General features: G+C 41.8%; 2 protein-coding genes across 9 annotated transcripts; one reads left to right on the top strand and one right to left on the bottom strand.

Annotated features, from left to right (window-relative positions):
* Nucleotides 1–1,448: 1,448 nt before the first annotated feature.
* On the top strand, nt 1,449–15,453 carry tert (telomerase reverse transcriptase). 8 transcript variants are annotated; one of them, XR_013791804.1, is made up of 20 exons: nt 1,449–1,478; nt 1,621–1,837; nt 2,638–2,951; nt 3,691–4,643; nt 5,125–5,314; nt 5,454–5,607; nt 5,857–6,024; nt 6,453–6,617; nt 7,011–7,118; nt 7,312–7,397; nt 7,958–8,074; nt 8,666–8,737; nt 9,517–9,693; nt 9,900–10,026; nt 10,596–10,657; nt 11,011–11,135; nt 11,549–11,686; nt 12,104–12,240; nt 14,330–14,431; nt 14,882–15,453. XR_013791804.1 is itself a non-coding variant. In XM_079523316.1 (19 exons), coding segments are annotated over exons 1-18 (3,282 nt in total). In that variant the 5' UTR covers nt 1,449–1,476; the 3' UTR covers nt 12,211–12,240; nt 14,330–15,453. The 8 variants fall into 8 exon arrangements, 5 of the variants coding, with proteins under 5 accessions (XP_079379442.1, XP_079379445.1, XP_079379444.1 ...); XR_013791805.1 differs by having other exon boundaries at nt 14,855–15,453; XM_079523316.1 differs by having other exon boundaries at nt 14,330–15,453.
* On the bottom strand, nt 13,024–19,403 carry LOC306938050 (sodium-dependent neutral amino acid transporter B(0)AT3-like; the record flags this gene model as incomplete). Its single annotated transcript, XM_079522073.1, has 12 exons — nt 13,024–13,218; nt 14,062–14,224; nt 14,315–14,474; nt 14,845–15,049; nt 15,738–15,894; nt 16,020–16,148; nt 16,282–16,394; nt 16,646–16,756; nt 17,371–17,552; nt 17,940–18,077; nt 18,416–18,556; nt 19,268–19,403. The coding sequence occupies 12 exons, from the start codon at nt 19,401–19,403 to the stop codon at nt 13,024–13,026; spliced, it is 1,830 nt and encodes a 609-aa protein (XP_079378199.1).
* Nucleotides 19,404–19,714: the final 311 nt, after the last annotated feature.

Raw genomic sequence — 19,714 nt, 5'->3', positions numbered from 1 at the left:
TATGAAGAAAGCCATAGGCATATTAGGCAATACAATGCAGATGCGGTGGAGCTAAATACAACTTTACCTTAAGCAAACATGTTAAATGATTATATCAACTCTACATGAATGAACTTGCTGGTATGAGGATAACATTGAGCATTGAGCTTGGTTTCCCTCATCCAGGTGTGCTAAATAATAGTTAGGTAGTTCTATTGTATGGCTGCATTTCTCTCTGTAGCCTACTATTGTTGAAGCTGCATACTTTCACAATTTCGCATTTGTGACATTTCATATATTTTAGGGACTTCTACTCAAGTGAATTTGTTATAATTTCCCCACCCTTGCATAAGTGAAGTCAAAATAAAACTAATCTGTTTGATACTGTAGATTTCATTTAGGACTGCTTTATTTCCTCCCATTTGGGAAACCATATACGTTTAGTGCCATAACTCCATGTATATTCAAGCTACAGTTACACAATTGGTATTGCTGGATTCAGCAGAACCACACCTTCCATACAAGCCCTCATATGTGTTGCTATGACAATCCATGTCAGAGTCACTACAAAGTAAAGAAGATACTCTACATAGATTTACATTTCCGCCTATTGTAGGTATGTGTTCAAATGTCTATATCTCATATTTACATTCACATATTGACATTATTCTTTTTGTAGAATGTAGAGGGGTGTCCTGGCTTCAAGTATGCCAAGTTGTAAACCTCTCAGAGCTTCCATTGTGACTCTACATGAGTTTATATGCCTTAATCCCCAGACGGACAGGCTGTATTTTTACTTTGGGGTGTATAACTTTAAATATCAATTTCACCACTTTTGCAGTAAAATATTTTTATACAAGAATCCATTTCATGTATATGGGAGGCCTTAGAGATGAGGAAAAACTATGTTGTGTTTGGTCCTAAGCCCGGTAGGGGTATCTCAAAAACTAAAGCACTTTTTGACTGTTCGTCACAGGACTAGAGGCCAATTTAAACATTCCCAGAATCCCAGTTTCAGGCATACAACATTCTGATTGAAATTGAAATGGAAATACATTAAATTGAATATTGTGGCAGAATATAAATCCCATTTTACCATTCCATATCTGTTACCTTTGTAAAAAAAAATGCAGGCTGAATCTATATAGGTGTCACACAATTACAAGTACAGTAATCCTGCTTTGTGGATTGTCTCTTTGGTCTCATGTACAGTATGGGGGTTGTATTTGCTAATTTGCATAATAATCATGAAGCAGGCAAGCAGCGTGCATTTTCCTTACTGCTTCACCATTGGTCCTTTCTGCGGCATCTAGGGAATGTCTGGTTTCTATTTGCTGCTTATTGCGTGGATCTGGTCTAGAGCCCGCCTACTGTATCTGGTACATTCGCACTTACGCACTTAAAGAACACAAACCTGTTCCGTTTCCGCTCTTTATCGGATCTATCTGCACTTTGTACTACATGACCATTTTAGAACGTTTTTGCCGGTTGGGCATCATGTGAGTAAACTGCGCTCCCATTGGTTTGAATTGAAGCGGCCAAAGCGGGGTCCTTGAAGCACAAATCAAAATAGCAAGTGGTTTTGTTTTGATTTGTGTACAACACCTGTTAGTTTGTTGTGTGTCTGTGTCATTCCGTCAGGATGTCTGGTGCGGATATGTCTCGGGTCCTGGACATGTTGCGCTCCCTGTATCCGCATGTGCAAACATTAGAGGAGTTTACAGACGGCATCGTGTTCAGAGAGGGACGGAAAGTCACTGTCATCGAAGAAGGAGACACGGACCGCTTTAAATCCTCCGTCAGGGGAGTGTTTGTCTGCACTGACACGAAACTGCAACAAGTGGCAAGCTGCAACCAGGTAGGAATAGAATACATGTGCAGCTTTATAATAATAACATCTTTAAAGCTGCAACCAGGTAGGACTAGAATACATGTGCAGCTTTATAATAATAACATCTTTAAAGCTGCAACCAGGTAGGAATATAATACATGTGCAGCTTTATAATAACACCCTTAAAGCTGCAACCAGGTAGGAATAGAATACATGTGCTATTGCAGCTTTAATAACACATTTAAAGCTGCAACCAGGTCTGGTCTGTCTGTCTGTCTGTCTGTCTGTCACCAACATCAGGTAGGATGTGATTACATTGTATTAAGCCACAATAAGGGCATGACTAGGAGTCTGTAGCCTAATTATTAATTATTAATGCATACGGTACAAACTGGTGGAGGTTTTTGATTGAGGGATTGATTGACTACTTTACTTTATTAACAGTTTGCCGTTTGCAGATTGTACAGAGGTACGGCTTTATACTTTAAAAACAAAGTTTAAGACTAAACTTGTTGTACACTACAGTAACATCCCTGCATTAATCCATTGAGACCTGGAACGCATCCATGTCACGTTAGCGTTTAACCACATTAACCATTAACCCATTTTGGGCGGGAACCTCTTTTGGTGTTTTAAACATTGTTATAATTTAGCTATTGAAAAATAGCAGATCTACAAGCTCATAGCGCGCCACCGAGTGGCGCGCTATGAACTTGTAGGTCTGCTATTTTTGAAAAATCGTTAAAATGTGCCTCAAATCTTTCCGAAAATTGTCATGATTTAGAAAACTTTTTCGACGTCAGGCCTAAATGGGTTAATGTCTTCAGATCTGCACTCTGCCTGAGCTTTTGGCCTTTGTTCTGAACAACGTGAAGCGGAGGAAGAGGAGAAACGTCCTGTCCCACGGCTACAGCTCGTCCTTCGCCCCTCTGGCTCAGCAGGCGCGGGATCTGGATCAGTTCAAGTTCCAAGGCAACATCATTCAGAGTGCTGCCTACGTCCACGGCAGTACCCTGTGGAAAAGAATGCTGAAGCGCCTCGGGACGGACATCACGAGGTACCTGCTGGAGAGCTGTGCCTTGTTCGTGTCAGTCCCCCCCTCCTGTGTGTTCCAGGTGTGCGGCGTTCCAGTGTATGACAGGTAGGGCTGCAACCTTTCTCCAGCATTCTAGTCAATTTCTTTTTCGAGTAATCAAACAATCACGAATTGCTTCATTTTATTATTATTTTTGTTTTGGATAGGAAAAAAAATTAGTATATACTAATACAAATCAATGTTTATTATTATTATTATTACTGGGCCGGTGCCCAGCTGTAGAGCACCGAGTCCGAGTCGGTAACGATGGAAGTTGGAGATCCCAGATTCTATGCCCCACCCCACCCGGCTATGCAATACCTGTTGTGCCCGTGTCAGAGTACCCGTTCCACCCATCTGTGTCCCTTTTTTATGCCCATATATGGAGATTTCTGTATCTGTCTCACTGTGTCCCTTTATTCCTCTATACTGTATGGAGTTCTGTGTCAGGCATGCCCAAGTATGAAGTGTTGTGACGTCAGAACAGGCCAGCTCCATATATGGCATGCCCAAATATGGAGTCCATGGAGCCTGGGCAGAGGCCTTTTGTGGCACTGCACTCCCTCTGGGGGTGTGGAACGTGTGTGTCGAATTTGAAGTCGGCGGGGCGAACGGTTCTCGAGTTACATTACAGACGTACAGACATAATAAACTAAATTGATTAGTCTGATTTACCACTTATGATCTAGTATCTAGTCTATACTTTGTCGTACAACGGTGGGGTGGTGTACTGCAAAAATATCGATCATTTTATATAATCGATAAAATTGATTAGTTCGATTAACTGTTGTATCGCTGATGACAGGGTTTCCATGGCTCCTGGTTCCCGTTTTTGTCGCCACCCCCAAAACAGGACAAACGGCGGTGGTAAGTTGAGCCAAAGAAAGACAGCAGAAAGAAGGAATGGTGGCAAAGAAAAGAGGAATAAAAGGAAAAGAGGAAAGTGTGCAGAGGAAGAGCAGTGTTTGACTCGCCCTGCAAAAAGGCCAAGGACAGGGGACGTCGGACTCACACAGATAACCCAACAGGGTTGTCTTGAGACGGCAAACAATAACGTGCAATTTGGGACCGCAGAGTCGGCTGCAGCCGTAACGCCATCGGAGGCGAGGGGTGACAGTTCTAAACAAGCAGTCCAAATGGCACCCACCTCCTCCCTGACTTTGAACGAAGGTCCTAGCTGGAGATCGGGTCGTTTCCCACCTCCGCCTGCAGCTCGGTGCTTCATTCGTATGTTGGGATTGCTGTATGGAGGGAGGGGCATGCGTGGCTTCCACCTCAACAGGAAGAAGCGGGGTGGGGCTGAGGGGCCCCGGCGCATACAGGGGAGCGACTTGGTGAGGATAATCTTCTTTGAGGGAGTGGCCTATTTTAACGGGCTGGAGAGGAAACCAAAGAAACTCCCTCTGCGCTTTTTCAATGTGGTCCCCCGTTTTAGTCGGCTGTTACGTCAACACAGGAGATGTCCGTATAACAGAATTCTACAGAGAATGTGTCCGTTGGCGAAAGATGTCCAGGCGGGGGACTTGGGCTCTCTCCTGCCCCAGCACTGTGCACCACACCAGGTCTATCTGTTCATCAGGGAGTGCCTTTCCAAAGTGGTCCCCCAGGAACTGTGGGGGTCCGCCCACAACAAAGCCATCTTCCTCACCAGGGTCCGGGGCTTCCTGCGCAACGGCAAGAACGAGAGGCTCTCATTGGCCGAGCTGATGTGGAAGATGAAAGTGAACGACTGTGATTGGCTGAAGATCAGCAAGACAGGTGAGATTTGGAGAAGTTTTAAGCCAACTTAAGTGACACCAAAGAAGGTCTTCCCACCAGTTACAATTACTTAAGGGTTAGATAAGATGGATCATGGATCTCTGTTTATCCTTAATAGAACAATCAGCTGATATAGCTACCAGTGCAGAAAATATGTCATAGAGTGAGTATCATCACTGAATGAAGTAGACAACTTCTCTATTTAAAAAATATGTCGTTTTTATAAACCCCCTTTTTGTGTTTTGTGTTGTTGTAATCTCGGCACCACTGGTAATGGAGGGTCCCAGTCCTCAGTGTGTTTTCTGAGAATTAAATAAAGGTTGAAATGAAACGAAATAATAATCACATTCACAGAGCTTGGGCTCAAAAGTGCAAGTGTCAATGATTTTGAGGCTATGTACAGGTGGTTACAATGTACAACTACAAAGTATAATACCCCAAATAAACACAATTAAGTGTCAAAACATTCTGTCATCTGCAGGTCGCGTCCCACCCTGTGAGTTGGCCTATCGGACACAGGTGCTGGGCCAGTACTTGGCTTGGTTACTGGATGGCTATGTTCTGGGTCTGGTTCGGGCCTTTTTCTATGTGACAGAAAGTGCGGGGCAGAAGCACGCTCTGAGGTTCTACAGACAGGAAGTCTGGGCCAAGCTGCAGGATCTGGCCTTCAGGTAGAGATTTAGTCAGTTTAGTTTAGTTACATTTATTTACAGTGGTAAAACATGCGCTCATGACATGAAATCATCAAAAAATGTCCAGACCTCAAAACATGTACATTTATTTTCTTTCAAAAATGTTGCCCTGGTTTAGAGTTCATCTCAACAAGGGTCAGATGGAGGAGTTGACTCCAAACGAAGTGGCCTCTCTCCCCAAAGACACTGTCACCTCCCGCCTTCGCTTCATTCCCAAGCCCGAGGGCATTAGACCTATCACACGCATCATCGGAGCAGACATTAAAACCAGGGTGCGCTCTCAACACAGACTTGTTATTACTTTGTGTCAGGGGTCATCAACATGTCCGTCCACCAAATGGGCCCATAAGGTCCATTTGGTGGTTGCATTTGTACACTCTCAGAGTTACAGACCTGTTATGGTCATTCAGGACTAGCTCTTTATGTGTTTCTGGTGATGTTATTTTCCGTGGCAAAAATGGAAAACGTGTGCTTTGGTTGTGTTTTTGTCTGGACTAAATGAATATTAATGTCCCTTTCAGCTCTACCAAGCACGAGTCCGGAACCTGTTGGATATGCTGCGTGCATGTGTGCGCTCAACACCCTCTCTCCTGGGCGCCACAGTGCATGGGAACACGGATATCCATAAGGTTCTACGCTCTCTGGCTCCTGGTCAGAAAGACAAGCCACAACTACTATACTTTGTTAAGGTTGGCATCCGTCCGTACTTCATTTGTCTAGTATGGCATGAGCTGCATGAACACGGTATGAGTCTACTGTGCAGACTGCACAGACCTACCAGTGTGCTGATGACTAAACAGTACTGATTAGTGATTATATACCATCAGAGATAAGTCTGCTCTCAATATTAATTGATGATTTCTCTATTCTATATTTTATTCTGGATTAATGACAAACTAATTCATCCAATGGCTTGAGACACCAAAGTCAAATATAAGATAGACCATTACTGATCTCAGAGTTAAATTTAGATGCAATCTCTGTTAAATTGGAACATGTTCATACTGAAGCTAGTAAAGGTCACACTTGATTTTGCTTGCTAGTACACTCAATGGAAACTGGATTCAGTTTCCTGTCATGTGCAGTTTTTCTCATGTATGAGTGTCATGTATTTCAGGTGGATGTGAGTGGAGCCTATGAGAGTCTGCCGCATGCCAAGCTCTTAGATGTCATTCAAGAGGTCCTGTCACCTGTCCAGGATGAAGCTTTTACCATACGCCGCTATGCCAAGATTTGGGCGGAATCCTTCAATGGCGGTTTTAAGAAGAGCTTTGTTAACTGGGTGCGCGCACACACAAGTTTGTATTACTATACTTGCGAGGACATCAACTCGTTGTGAGCTTGTAGATCAGAATCAGAAGCCTTTATTGCCATACTACATGTAAAACATGTTAGGAATTTGTTTCAGTGAACAGCAGAGTACAGTTACAGAATGCAGTTACCACAGCTGCCATGGACGGTGCTATATTGGATACATTACATCTTCCTTGCATCTCCAGAAAAAAAGAAAAGGAGGGGGTAGGGGAGGGGGCATTGGCAATCACAGACATGTTACGGATGTTTGACTTCTTGTCCATGATGCCACGGATCTGTTCTAACAAGTATAGTACAAGTAAGTACACACTCACACACTATGATTTTTCAATGACATCTGTGATTTTTGTTGTTATTATAGGCTGATTTCGGTGAGGATGAGGATCACATTGAATCCAGTAACATGAAGGGCTTTGCGATGTCACTCCAGAGAGAGGGCAAGGTTAAAAATGCCATACTGGTGGAGCAGGTGAGGGTTTTATTAACCACTTTAAAACTATAATGAAAATAGTGGAAATGGCCTATCTACAAGCTTGCACATCATGAGCCTAGATCTCTATTTTAGCTATTTCTTTGCGTGGCACTTGTATGACGAATTATAAAATAGGGCTTTAACTAGCTGTTCTCTTGGTTAACTTGTCTCTGCTGTTTCCGTCTTCCAGAGTTTCTCCTCAGATCTTCATGGCAGAGATGCCCTGAAGTCTTTCAACCACATGCTCAAAGGCAGTGTCATTCAATATATGAAGAGGTAACTCAAACTAGGGAAGGAGGGGGAATAGAGCGTCGCAGTCCCGCCCCCTTTCATGACAACAAGAGACCCAGAAGTGAATTCCCCGTTCATTTTCCCCATTGGCTTTTCAAAAAGTATTTATTTAAAGACGTTTACGGCGCTGCGGACAAAGCCAACTTGAGTTGTGACAAATCATGACAACAAACACAATATTTTGGGCCGAACAAATAATTACAATTTTTCTTCTTTCTAATTATTTGTTTGGCACAAATATTTGTGTTTGTTATGATTTGTCACAACTCGAGTTGGCTTTGTACGAGGCTTAAAAGGTCTTTAAATGAATACTTTTTAAAATGTCTGGGTAAAATGAACGGGGAATTATTTCCTGGGTCCTCGAGGGGGCGGGACTGCGACACTCTATACTATTGGGTTAGCATTTGAAAAAAAGTTAAAATACATTTCTAGGCCGGAGATTCTGCATGCCATTGGACTGCTTTTTTTAATATAAAATATGCCATCTGGAACATTAATGACTGCATTACAGTCCATTTGTAACGAAGGTTTGTGTGGCATTCTAGAACCTTCCGTCAGTGCAGAGGGATTCCCCAGGGATCGGTCGTGTCATGTCTGCTGTGCTGTCTCTGCTACGCTCACATGGAGAAACTACTGTTCAAAAACATCACTGACAACGGGGGGTAAGCTACCCTGGAAGATGTTATTAATCAATTCATTCAATTATAATAATCAATTCATCTATTTATTTATTTATTGATTGCCTCGGCACCTGAACCATTTTTATTTTGTCTCTTTTAAGAACAAATTCTTATTTAAAAGAATTGCCTGACATTAATAAGAGGCATCAGCCTCTTATTGGTTGAGGGGTGATGTAAGAGTGTAGAAAACAATTCATTTAATGACCACCACCTCAACCACTGTCAGATCCTTTCCCTGCCTTGTCTTTAACCACACCAAACCTGTAAAACTAAACATCTGAACCTTATGCCTGAACATAACCATCGGTAATGTTAATGTTTTTCTTTTGTTTAAATGGACATTGAAATCCATGAATGTAATAACTCATAACTAACAGAAGTGTGTGTGTGTGTGTGTGTGTGTGTGTGTGTGTGTGTGTGTGTGTGTGTGTGTGTGTGTGTGTGTGTGTGTGTGTGTGTGTGTGTGTGTGTGTGTGTGTGTGTGTGTGTGTGTGTGTGTGTGTGTGTGTGTGTGTGTGTGTGTGTGTGTGTGTGTGTGTGTGTGTGTGTGTGTGTGTGTGTCTGTGTCTGTAGATGCCTGATGAGACTGGTGGATGATTTCCTGCTGATCACCCCTCACCTACACCAAGCAGAAACATTCCTCCAGTATGACTGACACACGCAAGCACGCACGCACACACACGCACGTGTACTATATACTGTTTACCATACTTCTATACTTGACTGACTACATCAATTACTACATAAATTCCTAACCTCAGATAACCCTATAACAAGGTCATCTTTAAATGTGAGGACCAGGAACCCGAATACTGTATATCCTCACTTGGAATGATTTTCCTCCTATTTCTATCCTCATACCGACATCTTGTTCTCACCTACATGGAAGTATGAGAACATAGCAATTCATCAGAAAAAGCATTGTACAGTACATCTAATATTATAACGTCAGGTAGACAAAATGGTGTCATTCGTGTGACATCCCATTGGATCTCAAACTTTGGTCCATGTCCTTGTTGGGATTCCAGGGTTTCCCAGCAAAATGAGGAAAATTTCATACACTTGAGGCCTATTTTGTTTTTGGGCTCTTTGGAAATGGCCGATCTAGAAGCTTGCAATGCAATGCCTTGCAAGCTTGTACATCGGAAGATTGTCGAAATAAATGTAGACAAATAAAGAAAAGAAAAAGAGATCCAAAAATGTGGAGGAAAGGAAGTGAAAGAAAAAAAAGCCAACATGTTTCAACCTCTCACGGTTCATCAGGGCAAGAACTGGATCTCCTGTGAGCACCCGGTTGGCTTCTGTGTTTTTCTCTGCAAATGTAGACAAATCTTCGAATGGGGTCCCGGGCATACAATCTTTTCAAATTGGGGTCTGCAAATGATTAAGAACCACTGCTTTATCCCACTGTTCACCCTACGCAGGACGTGTTTGGAGGGGGTGCCACAGTATGGCTTGGTGGCGAACCCCCAAAAGGTGTTGGTCAACTTTGAAGTGCGTGGAAGCACGGACGTACGCAGGCTGCCTCCTCACAGCCTCTTCCCATGGTGTGGGCTGCTGTTGAATACACACACCCTGGACGTTTACTATGATTACACCAGGTGATTCTTTTTTCTTTTGACATTTTATGGGTTTCTTGTAAGTAGCATAAAAGAACATTGTACTTTGTACATTACCTAGTCATGAAAAAACAAAACACACAGACACACCCAGTCTTTCTCAGATCATTTTCCTTGATCCTTTCGCACGCAAACAAAACATGACCGTATATGCTTGTTTTATGGTGTTTGACCCAATCTCACCTCAGTTACGCAGGCATGTCACTGCGCTACAGCCTCACCCTAGGCTTCACCCACTCTGCTGGACAGCAAATGAGGAGCAAGCTGATGGGTGTCCTCCGACTCAAATGCCACACCCTCTTCCTGGACCTCAAGGTGGTGTTATTGACCTGTCAAACTGCTGTGACTTATCGCGCTACACAGAATGTTCCCTGAGAGAAGTGTTTGATCAGGGTTATAGTGGTTCCCAAACGGCAGTGTGCCATGAGTCCAGGTGTAACCTAGGATTTTGTGACAATCGCACAATACATTATTATAATGTAATGCAATAATATGAACTATACAAAAAAGTTATTTGTATTATTTAATATCGGCACTAATTTCCGATTACACAGGCATTTTCTATACCCAAGAATATCCGTATTGTTGCACTTTCAATCTGACATTCTTATTTGGGGGATATGTTTTAGGTGAAATGTTAACTCTTTTAAAACATATTCATTTTTCACACTGGCAGATATTGTAGAGCTTATAGATCAGCCATTTACCTATTATCTCTATGAATGCAGGTGTGCCGTAAGATGTAGACTTTTACTTTGGCGAGCCTTGGACACAAAAAGTTTGAAAACGACTGATCTAAAGTGTTCAGCCGTAGTACAGTCCAGTATATATGTACACATACAGTACAACTTATATCAATCATTATATATAATTTCTCTTCACAGAGCAACTCTATTGAGACAGTCTACAAAAACATCTACAAGCTAGTATTGCTTCATGCATACAGGTAAACACTGAAGACTACTAGAGCCCTGGTTATTTATTTATTTTCCAAATTGAAGCCATTTTTCATAGTGTTAAATAGGACTCACAGATACACTATCAACAGTCAGTTATTTGCGAGTGACTGTCAATGATTCTACATATACATATTGTATTATGATAAACACAATAAGCCAAGGCCATTCTGCGTATTCTGTTACATCTACTATGATGCTTTGGCTTCAATTAAGGTCAAACAATGAAGGTCCTTTTGTGGTAATGCAGCTATTCAACACTTTTGGCAAACATAACACCAGCACCAACTTCCTGTGATGTGATTATCTTTTTTCTGTCCCTCTAATTTGTTTTCCCTTTTAGGTTCCACGTGTGTGCTCAGAGTTTGCCCTTTGGTCAGAATGTTGCCAAGAACCCTCTCTACTTCCTGCAGATCATCTGGGACATGGCTAAATACACCAACCGGCTTATCAGGCTCAGCAATAAAGGCATTATTTTCACATTTATGCATCTCAGAATTCTCTGGCCTGAATTAGTCTCATCCGTATTGTTTTTTTTTTTTACAAACACCCCTGTAAATCATTTGAAAATAATAATAATAAAAAAGCCAAAATAACAGATCTACAAGCTGCAATGCATTATATATAGAGCTGCCCCACCCCCTCTATCTCTCTCTGCCCATCATTTATTTATTTAAGAGGTACAATGCACATTAATCAACATGTCATTTTTCAAATCCATGTAAACAAGCCAGAGTTGGCCAGAAAAATTGTATCTATAGTCCCTGAGCAGGCTCTTTAAAGTGATGATAAAACTATCCATAAAAGATAAAATGAAAACATACAGCCAATACAATACAAAGACAAATAAACATGGCTCTTTACTCCCTCCATCCCTCCAGGCATGCGTCTGGGCAGTAAGGACCAAACGGGAGTTCTCCAGTATGAGGCAGTGGAGCTTATCTACTGTTTGGCATTTGTGCTGGTGCTGACGCGCCACAGGCCTCTCTACAAGACCTTACTCCCTCATCTGCACCGACGTATGTACACACACACACACACACACACACACCATTTACCACCCTCGCCAGTTCATGTCCAGCACTAATCGCCACCACAAAAAAAACCTTGATTACAAAGTTGATTAAAATAATAACTTGCATTACTGGAGGCTAAGTGAGTCTATTATCAACAGGCTCAAAACTACAAAGACAAAAAAAATAAAACACTGGTGGTCTCCCTCCACTAAAGCATAGTTCACAGTAAGGATTCATGACGAGAGGAAACGGCAAATTGCGTGTTGCGTGCCGAAACCAGCCGATCTATACTACTGTAACAAGACACGTGGCAAGCTTGTAGGCCTACCATTTTCGATAGTAGTATGACAGTGCAAACATTTAAGCGTTAGGACATTGCACATGAAAATCGCAGCAGTCTGAATTAACTACCCTTCACAGGGAAGCGTGTTCTGGAGAGGCGGCTCGGTGCCCTGAGGCTGGCCAGGGTGAGACAAGCTGCTACCCCCAGAATCCCGGAGGAGTTTGGGGCCATCCAGACCTCGTGAAACCCTTAACTAGTGGCTCGTAGAGACAAGGTAAGACTCCCTATTGTTTTCATACAATACAGTATGTGTAGGGCTGGGACAGTTAACTGCTAAATTGTGCCAATGTGATGCATAATGGAACTCATTATTGCAATCTTTTATCTTTTACCGCAGTAATACAGAATTATGTGTTTATACTGTATGTATAGGTCATTAGACTCATTACTCACCAGGAGTGACTTTAAATTATGCACAAAAGCGTCTGTCAATCACAGGGCCCTGAGCACAGATTCTGATTGGCTCATCCACTTTTTGGTTTCTGCAAAACGCCCTCCACCGCTTTGGACCAGTCCGGTCTGCATTATATGAATCCACACACCCCGAATGGTTTACATGGCTACCTATTTTGGGCATATCATTATATTTATTTACATAACGCTTGATAACTCTAAAAACAAATGAGGGCGTCCTGTCTTCAATCTTCGTAAAACCGTGGTTGCTTAGAGCTGTTGTGTGGAAATAATAAAAAAGTCCTCCCATTCTGTGTTTCCTAGAACTGGAGGTCTGAGAAAAATCATTAACGTTAATGATTTTTTGAGTGGAATGAGTGGAATGCCCCTTTAATGTAAAAATGTAACCCAGTGGCTTTTTTGGTTAAATATTTACAGTCACCATCGCCCTTTGGTGATAAGAACTACATATAAAATCCCAGAACATCAATAAAAATGGATTGTTAAATGAAAAATCCCCAAAGTGAAACCCGTCTTTTGGACTTTGACTTTTGATTCCAATGTAAGTTTCTACCACGCGTGCTGAACGCTCGCTGCTGTTGTTTTATATATCAATCTCATAGCTGTTGTTGACATGAGGATTTGGGTTATTGCGATTCTTGCGACTCATGACCATGGCGGGCAGCCCTCTGTAGAAGGCTACCAGTGGGATGGAGATCACCGGCACCACAGAGAGGAGGACGATGATGCCAAACACCCAGTCTGGATAGGGCCTGGCCTCAGTCTGGGGGAAATTCACCTGAAGAGAGAGACAGACAATTCTCTGAAACGCTTTGCTTTTCTGACTATAACGTGCATGTTCCATGTGGCCATCATCTGTACTGTATGTTGGTCAAATGCTCTTTATGCACTTCTATTTATTTACGTTTCTGTTGCACTACTAAAAGTTCCACTTTTCGGATGCAAGTGGTTTCCAATCTTGTTTATTTGTGTGTGTGTGTGTGTGTGTGTGTGGGGGGGGGGGGTACGTAATAATTGGCTGTAGTCATACTAGAGGTGTCAAATGGGTGCGTCAACTCACAACCTGTTGACTTCAGAGTACAGGTCTGTTTTGGACAGGGCATAGACCAAAATATTTCTGCTGTCAGGCAGAAACCAGCTATAAACTTTTCAGGAAATGTTATTATAGAACACTACTGTCTCATCAAAGTTGGTCTTTTTTACACCTTGTCAGATACTTGAATGTGTACTTATATATTATAACTTTGTAATACTTTGGTTCAATATTTGTAAAACGCAGTGTATTATACCAAAGGGGTATCTTTGAAAAACAAATAAAATTACCCAAACAAACAAACAAACAAACAAACAAAACAGTAAAGGGTGTTCAATAGCACTGATTTATAAAAAAATAAAGTAAAGTTACAAAATGTAGATTTCTGCTTGACAGCGACAATATAATGTATGACATCAAGGAATTGATGTTAGTTCAAACTACAAAATCTGTTTTAGGGAATTCAAATTGCCATTCGGCACTGGGTCATATAGCCTATTACTGTATGAGCCCAGGGACAAATTCCTGTGTGACACATGGTAGACATTCTGTAGATTGTAGTATGAATAGATGGATAAGCACACTTACATAACCAGGGTCCCAAGCAGGATAGGTGGGGCGTGTCTGGGATTGGATGGCCACATAGGCAATGAACACCACAAAGAGCATTACAGGGCTGATGACCATCCAGCAAGCCTTCCAGTAAAGGTTGGGCCTCTTCCCTGTCATGAAGTAGATGTCCTCACTGAAACTGTCATGATGCAACACAACAATTGTCAGTGAAACAAGTTTGCAACCCAGTCTGATTGATTCTGAACCTGAATAAAGAAACACACTTTACTTTTTCATTCCATAGATATAAATCACTCCGACAATCTCAAAGAATCCAATGATGAGAAGTGGTACAGAGGCCACATAGCTGTTGAAGATCTCCAACCAGTAGTTCCCTGAACCCATGGTGAATATCAGAGCCACAGAGAAACTGACCAGGCACACCAATGCTGGGGAAGTGAGAGGAGAAAATAGTTTAAAACCAAAGGAATGGAATTCACATACAATTCACATACATTAAAGTACAGTTGTCGTTTGGTGTCCTAGCAGATTATACTCTCAGATTATGCCTATAAAAGAAAATCTCACCACTAACACAACACAAATTCTTTATTCAGAATCAGAATATTTAATTTAACATACAAGGAATTTGCTGGTTTGTGTAAGCTATTACAACAACAGATGGTACATCTGTAAGTGTTCTCAAAAATATACTGTTGTATCAACAGTACATATATAATGTAAAGGATATAAAAAAGAAAAATCTAGCATAAGATTTAAATAGCTTGTTTGAATATATCATTATTGACAGACCGATACCTGTGATCAGTTCATTTGGCATCCACTTGGGCGCCAGTTTCAGGTCACGGATTGGATTGAGAATGCCTTCAATGTTGCCAAACATGGAGGAAAGGCCCAAACTGAAGAGCATGACGAAGAACAGCACAGCCCAGACCTGAGAGCCTGGCATCTCTATCACAGCCTCAGTGAACACAATAAATGCAAGGCCAGTACCTGATGCACTCTAGGGGAGGAGGAGACAATGTTATGTAATTATTGGCAATATGGTCCTTTCATTAACATTAACACAAATTCAACATAATTAGCAGAGCTAACAAATGACACAAAACAAAACATTTAATTCACACACAACTGATGATCATGCTGTCACTAATCTGAAGCCATCAAAGCTGCAATTTGACATGGAGGCACTTGGGAAAAAATGTTTGGATTACTTCCCAAGCTATTCTCAAATCTCTCAATGGTCAACATTGATGAGGAGTTAAATATGTAGCTTTGAAAGCCTCTCATCAAGTTGCATGGAAAAGAAAAGGGCAAGGGGTCCTTGGCCTGAAAAACGTTAAATACCCATGCTTTCATTCATTGATTGGGTTGCTTTAATTTCATTGCATATTGTTGCTTTATTTTAGTGTGATCTTGTAGTAGAATTGTTTAATAAAGTGATTATTAACATTAAGAAGTGGTCATGTGTACAGTATTTCCATCAATGAAACAGAACACAACACTGTCTCTAAAATAATTATAACTGCTCACATTAGACTTGCAGTATGGCAGGTTTATTTACATTATTAATTATTAATTGTGATAAACTTAAATAATTGAAAAGTTATAGCCAATGAGAGACAGATGTAAAGGCCATAATGGGAGGTGATAAGTGTTTTCAAGGTCAGTGTTTTCTTTGTGCAAAATACCTGGTCCAGAAAGGTGTTTATATCACAGTGTTTCAGATCCAAACTGGAGACATATTCAGGAGACGACGCATTGAGGTTTTCCAACCATTCATCATAGTTGACGAGCGTTATGTTTTGGTCCCCAATGTTGAACTTGTTTGTCAGAAGCAAGATGTTGCTGTGTAGATGGAATACAAGATAACGTCCCATAACGAGTTGGTATGAATAGCGAAATTAATCTGTATAGCATAAGCACAGAACACAACACATACAGTACAGTACAGTACAGAACCGTGACCGTACCTCTGTATACAGGCATTGAAGTTGGATCTGGCTTTAAATCCCAGGATAGAGAAGACGGAGATGGAGGCATAGAGAGACGTAGCACTGTTTATCACCCCCACCAGGACAGCATCTCGCTCACAGTTATTTCTGAGATACAGAACGGAACACACAGTTTGCCTTTTGCCACTTCACTCCAGTCCCTATATCACATCATTCCTTGGCTCTCTCACACACACACACACACGCACACAAGAACAAGAATTTGGAACAACAAACTCACCTCTCTGGATTGTAACTGGAGAAGGCTATGAGTCCTCCAAAGGCCACTGAGAGAGAGAAGAAGATCTGCGTTGCAGCATCCAGCCACACCTGGGGGTTCTTCAGAACCTCCCACTGATTGAAGCACAAGATTATAAGAGATAAGTCCATCAGACCATCTGATGGCGCATGCCCAGTTTGAAGACAGTCGGTTGGACATTCTCCTAGATACATGAATTATGGACGTACAGCACAGACAGACGGACAGGGATTTCACGCATACATTTATAGAAGGATATAAAATAACGGATTTTCAAAAAACACAACGTGACATACTTTGTCACTGACAAAGTATGCATCAGGCTTTGACTATAGTGAGAGCTCACATTAGGTGTGAAGAGGTAGATGAGTCCATCAGTAGCTCCTGGCAGAGTGAGGCCACGCACCAGGAAGATGGTCAGCACCAGGTATGGGAACGTGGCAGTCACATACACAGCCTAAACATAGATGAAGATAGTCAGCACCAGGTATGGGAATGTGGCAGTCACATACACAGCCTAAACATAGATGAAGATAGTCAGCACCAGGTATGGGAATGTGGCAGTCACATACACAGCCTAAACATAGATGAAGATAGTCAGCACCAGGTATGGGAATGTGGCAGTCACATACACAGCCTAAACATAGATGAAGATAGTCAGCACCAGGTATGGGAACGTGGCAGTCACATACACAGCCTAAACATAGATGAAATGTGTTTCACTCATTTTTTATTAAAGGTGAGATTGTTTTTGTTCAGGTACAGTAATACGTGTTAAATAGCTCTACAGTATTAGGCATTAGCATTGTACGCCTTAATTGTAACCCCATATGGGGCAGTATTATGCGTGTCTTAAGTACCAGGTCTTATTACTTAACTTAAGACCTGGAGGCGTGGTCAATGCTGTTTGGCCACTCAGAATAGCCAAATGGCATTGATCACGCCTCCAGGTCTTAAGTTAAGTAATAAGACCTGGTACTTAAGACACGCATAATACTGCCCCATGTCTCTACTGTATGTCGTTTTTTTTTTTTAAATATGGCATCACTTTGGTGAACCGGTTCCAATCACCTTTCCCATTGTCTCGATGCCCCTGATGACACAGATGTAGACAATACACCACGCAGTGGCCAGGCAGACCACCAGCCACCACTGCAGGGGGCCGCTCTCCTGAATGTCTGGTGTGATGTTCAACGTCTCACGGTACCAGAAGTAGTTCACTGGCGTGCTGTCCACACACTCCTTATTATAGCCTGTGTATGAGGAGTTATTATGGATGGAGGTCAACAATGGAGACAGAAGAGCTATACGTCATTCATGCAACGGCTTCCTTTTGTTTATCCCATTAAGACCTGAGGCCGATTCTACACACTTCTAAATCCTAACAGTTTTCTGAAAAGCTTATGTTGCTGTATCAGTGGTTCTCAAACGTTTTCATGTCAAGGAACGTCCAAAATTACGGTATATATGGATTTGGCCGCAGACCCCATCTCAAAATATTTTGTTCCAGGGACCCCCAGAAGCAATGATTTGAGTTTATATGACTTTTCAGCTGTATATCTGCTATTGTTGAATAGCCAAAGTATGAAATATGATTTTTACTATTTTATAAATTGTGCAGGAGTTCTAAAAATACTTACTCGTGAGACTGTCATCGAGTGGACACTGGCTCCAAGGCAGTGGGTTTTGGAAAGAATGGAAGAAATACCACAGCACCCAGGCCAGAATAGTGTTGTAAAACATTGATACCATGAAGGACACCATCATGGATGCTATGCCTAGGGTATACAGTTCAAACAGAAAGGGACATTATACAAGCAACTGCACAAAGGCTACATACATTATATTGTACATATGCACTGCAACATGGTTTGATGACTGTATGCATTTGTAAGCACAGAAAGATGTTTGGGAGACCAGCAACATATACTGTAATGTTACAATAAGTGATTTTGATGGATCATGTCAAAGTCATATTTTCCGCTGGTGGTGAATTTATTTATTTATCTGTCGCTGACTAACGATAACCCCATGCATACTGTATTGTATGTTGTCCAGGATTTTGTTGAAGCAAAAAATCTGATCACAGAGTTCTCCTGAGTCCTGGCCTACTCACCAACTCCACCCAAGAGTGGTGAAATGGAGTTCCAGACACCGGTGCTGCCCATGCGAAGCCTCTGTCCTATCGCGAGTTCCAGATAAAGCAGCGGGAGGCCCTGGAACACCAGTGCTATAACGTAGGGAATGAGGAAGGCACCTGCGAACACAACCCAGTGAGACGTTTACACTGCAGGTGTGAGTCACATTTCTTTACCGGGGCAATTAGCCTCTTTGCCTGGGGCAATTAGCCTCTTTACCTAGGGCTCATTAGCCTACTAGACTTTGCCTCAGAACATAGAATAAGAAGGGGCAATTAGCCTCTTTACCTCGGGCTCATTAGCCTACTAGACTTTGCCTCAGAACTTAGAATAAGAAATCAAAATGTCAATCTTTATGATTGTGAATGACTGAAAATGTCAGTCATTGTGTGTGTGTGTGTGTGTGTGTGTGTGTGTGTGTGTGTGTGTGTGTGTGTGTGTGTGTGTGTGTGTGTGTGTGTGTGTGTGTGTGTGTGTGTGTGTGGTGTGACTGTGCACTCATGTGTACTGTATTGTCAGTATTACTGCTTAACACTAGGATGTCTGAAAAAAATGCACTACTACTATGACGGCTAACGGTCAGGCTGACCCGTTCATTATTTTGTGCCTCTGGCAAAAAAAAGGATGACTTCAAATATATCAGTCATTCATTGACACACTGGAGAGGAATGAAAGCACCTCCAAGTTGTATTAATGATTTACAATTATAATTTAGGATATTTAAGAAATGAGCAAGACCCATGCTAACTTAAAGACAATCCTAAAGCTTAAATATATACAAGTTTTCAACACCAAGTTACAATATCACAAATGGAAGTACATGATCTCACCTCCTCCATAGATTTGGCAAAGATAGGGAAAGCGCCACACATTTCCCAGTCCTACTGCAAAGCCAATACAGGTAAGCAGGTATTGGACTTTGTTGTCCCACTTGGGTCCCTCCTTGTCCAAACTGGATGTCTCCATTTTCACCATCCTCTAGTTAGTAGGTATAGCAGCACAAGCACATTCAGTGAAGCAGACGTCCAAAGATACAAGTATTTCAAATTCTACCCCTCACTCCAAATGACGGGTAGACAACATTATAGTCTGATATTTCTCTAATTTAGTTGCTTTGTTCTGATGCTTTTCATCAAGTTTAGTCTCCTCTGTATTCAATAAAAGCCGATTAGCATCTACTCCATGTCAAGTTTGCCCTGCTTTCCTCTATCTCCTCTCTTTGACCCTCATCATGTGTGGGTTTTTATCCTCTGCTGTCCTCTTAGTCTCCGCCTTAA

This window comes from Electrona antarctica (assembly GCF_951216825.1).
Source record: "Electrona antarctica genome assembly, chromosome: 15".
NCBI classification, from domain to species: Eukaryota; Metazoa; Chordata; class Actinopteri; order Myctophiformes; family Myctophidae; genus Electrona; species Electrona antarctica.
Note: the sequence above shows the minus strand (reverse complement) of the source record. Positions and strands in the feature narration are given on the sequence as shown.

Coding starts and splice junctions, on each gene's coding strand:
- tert (XM_079523316.1), top strand. Junction 6,618..7,010: donor AGAAGAGCTTTGTTAACTGG/GTGCGCGCACAC, acceptor TTGTTATTATAG/GCTGATTTCGGTGAGGATGA. Junction 9,694..9,899: donor GTTTACTATGATTACACCAG/GTGATTCTTTTT, acceptor ATCTCACCTCAG/TTACGCAGGCATGTCACTGC.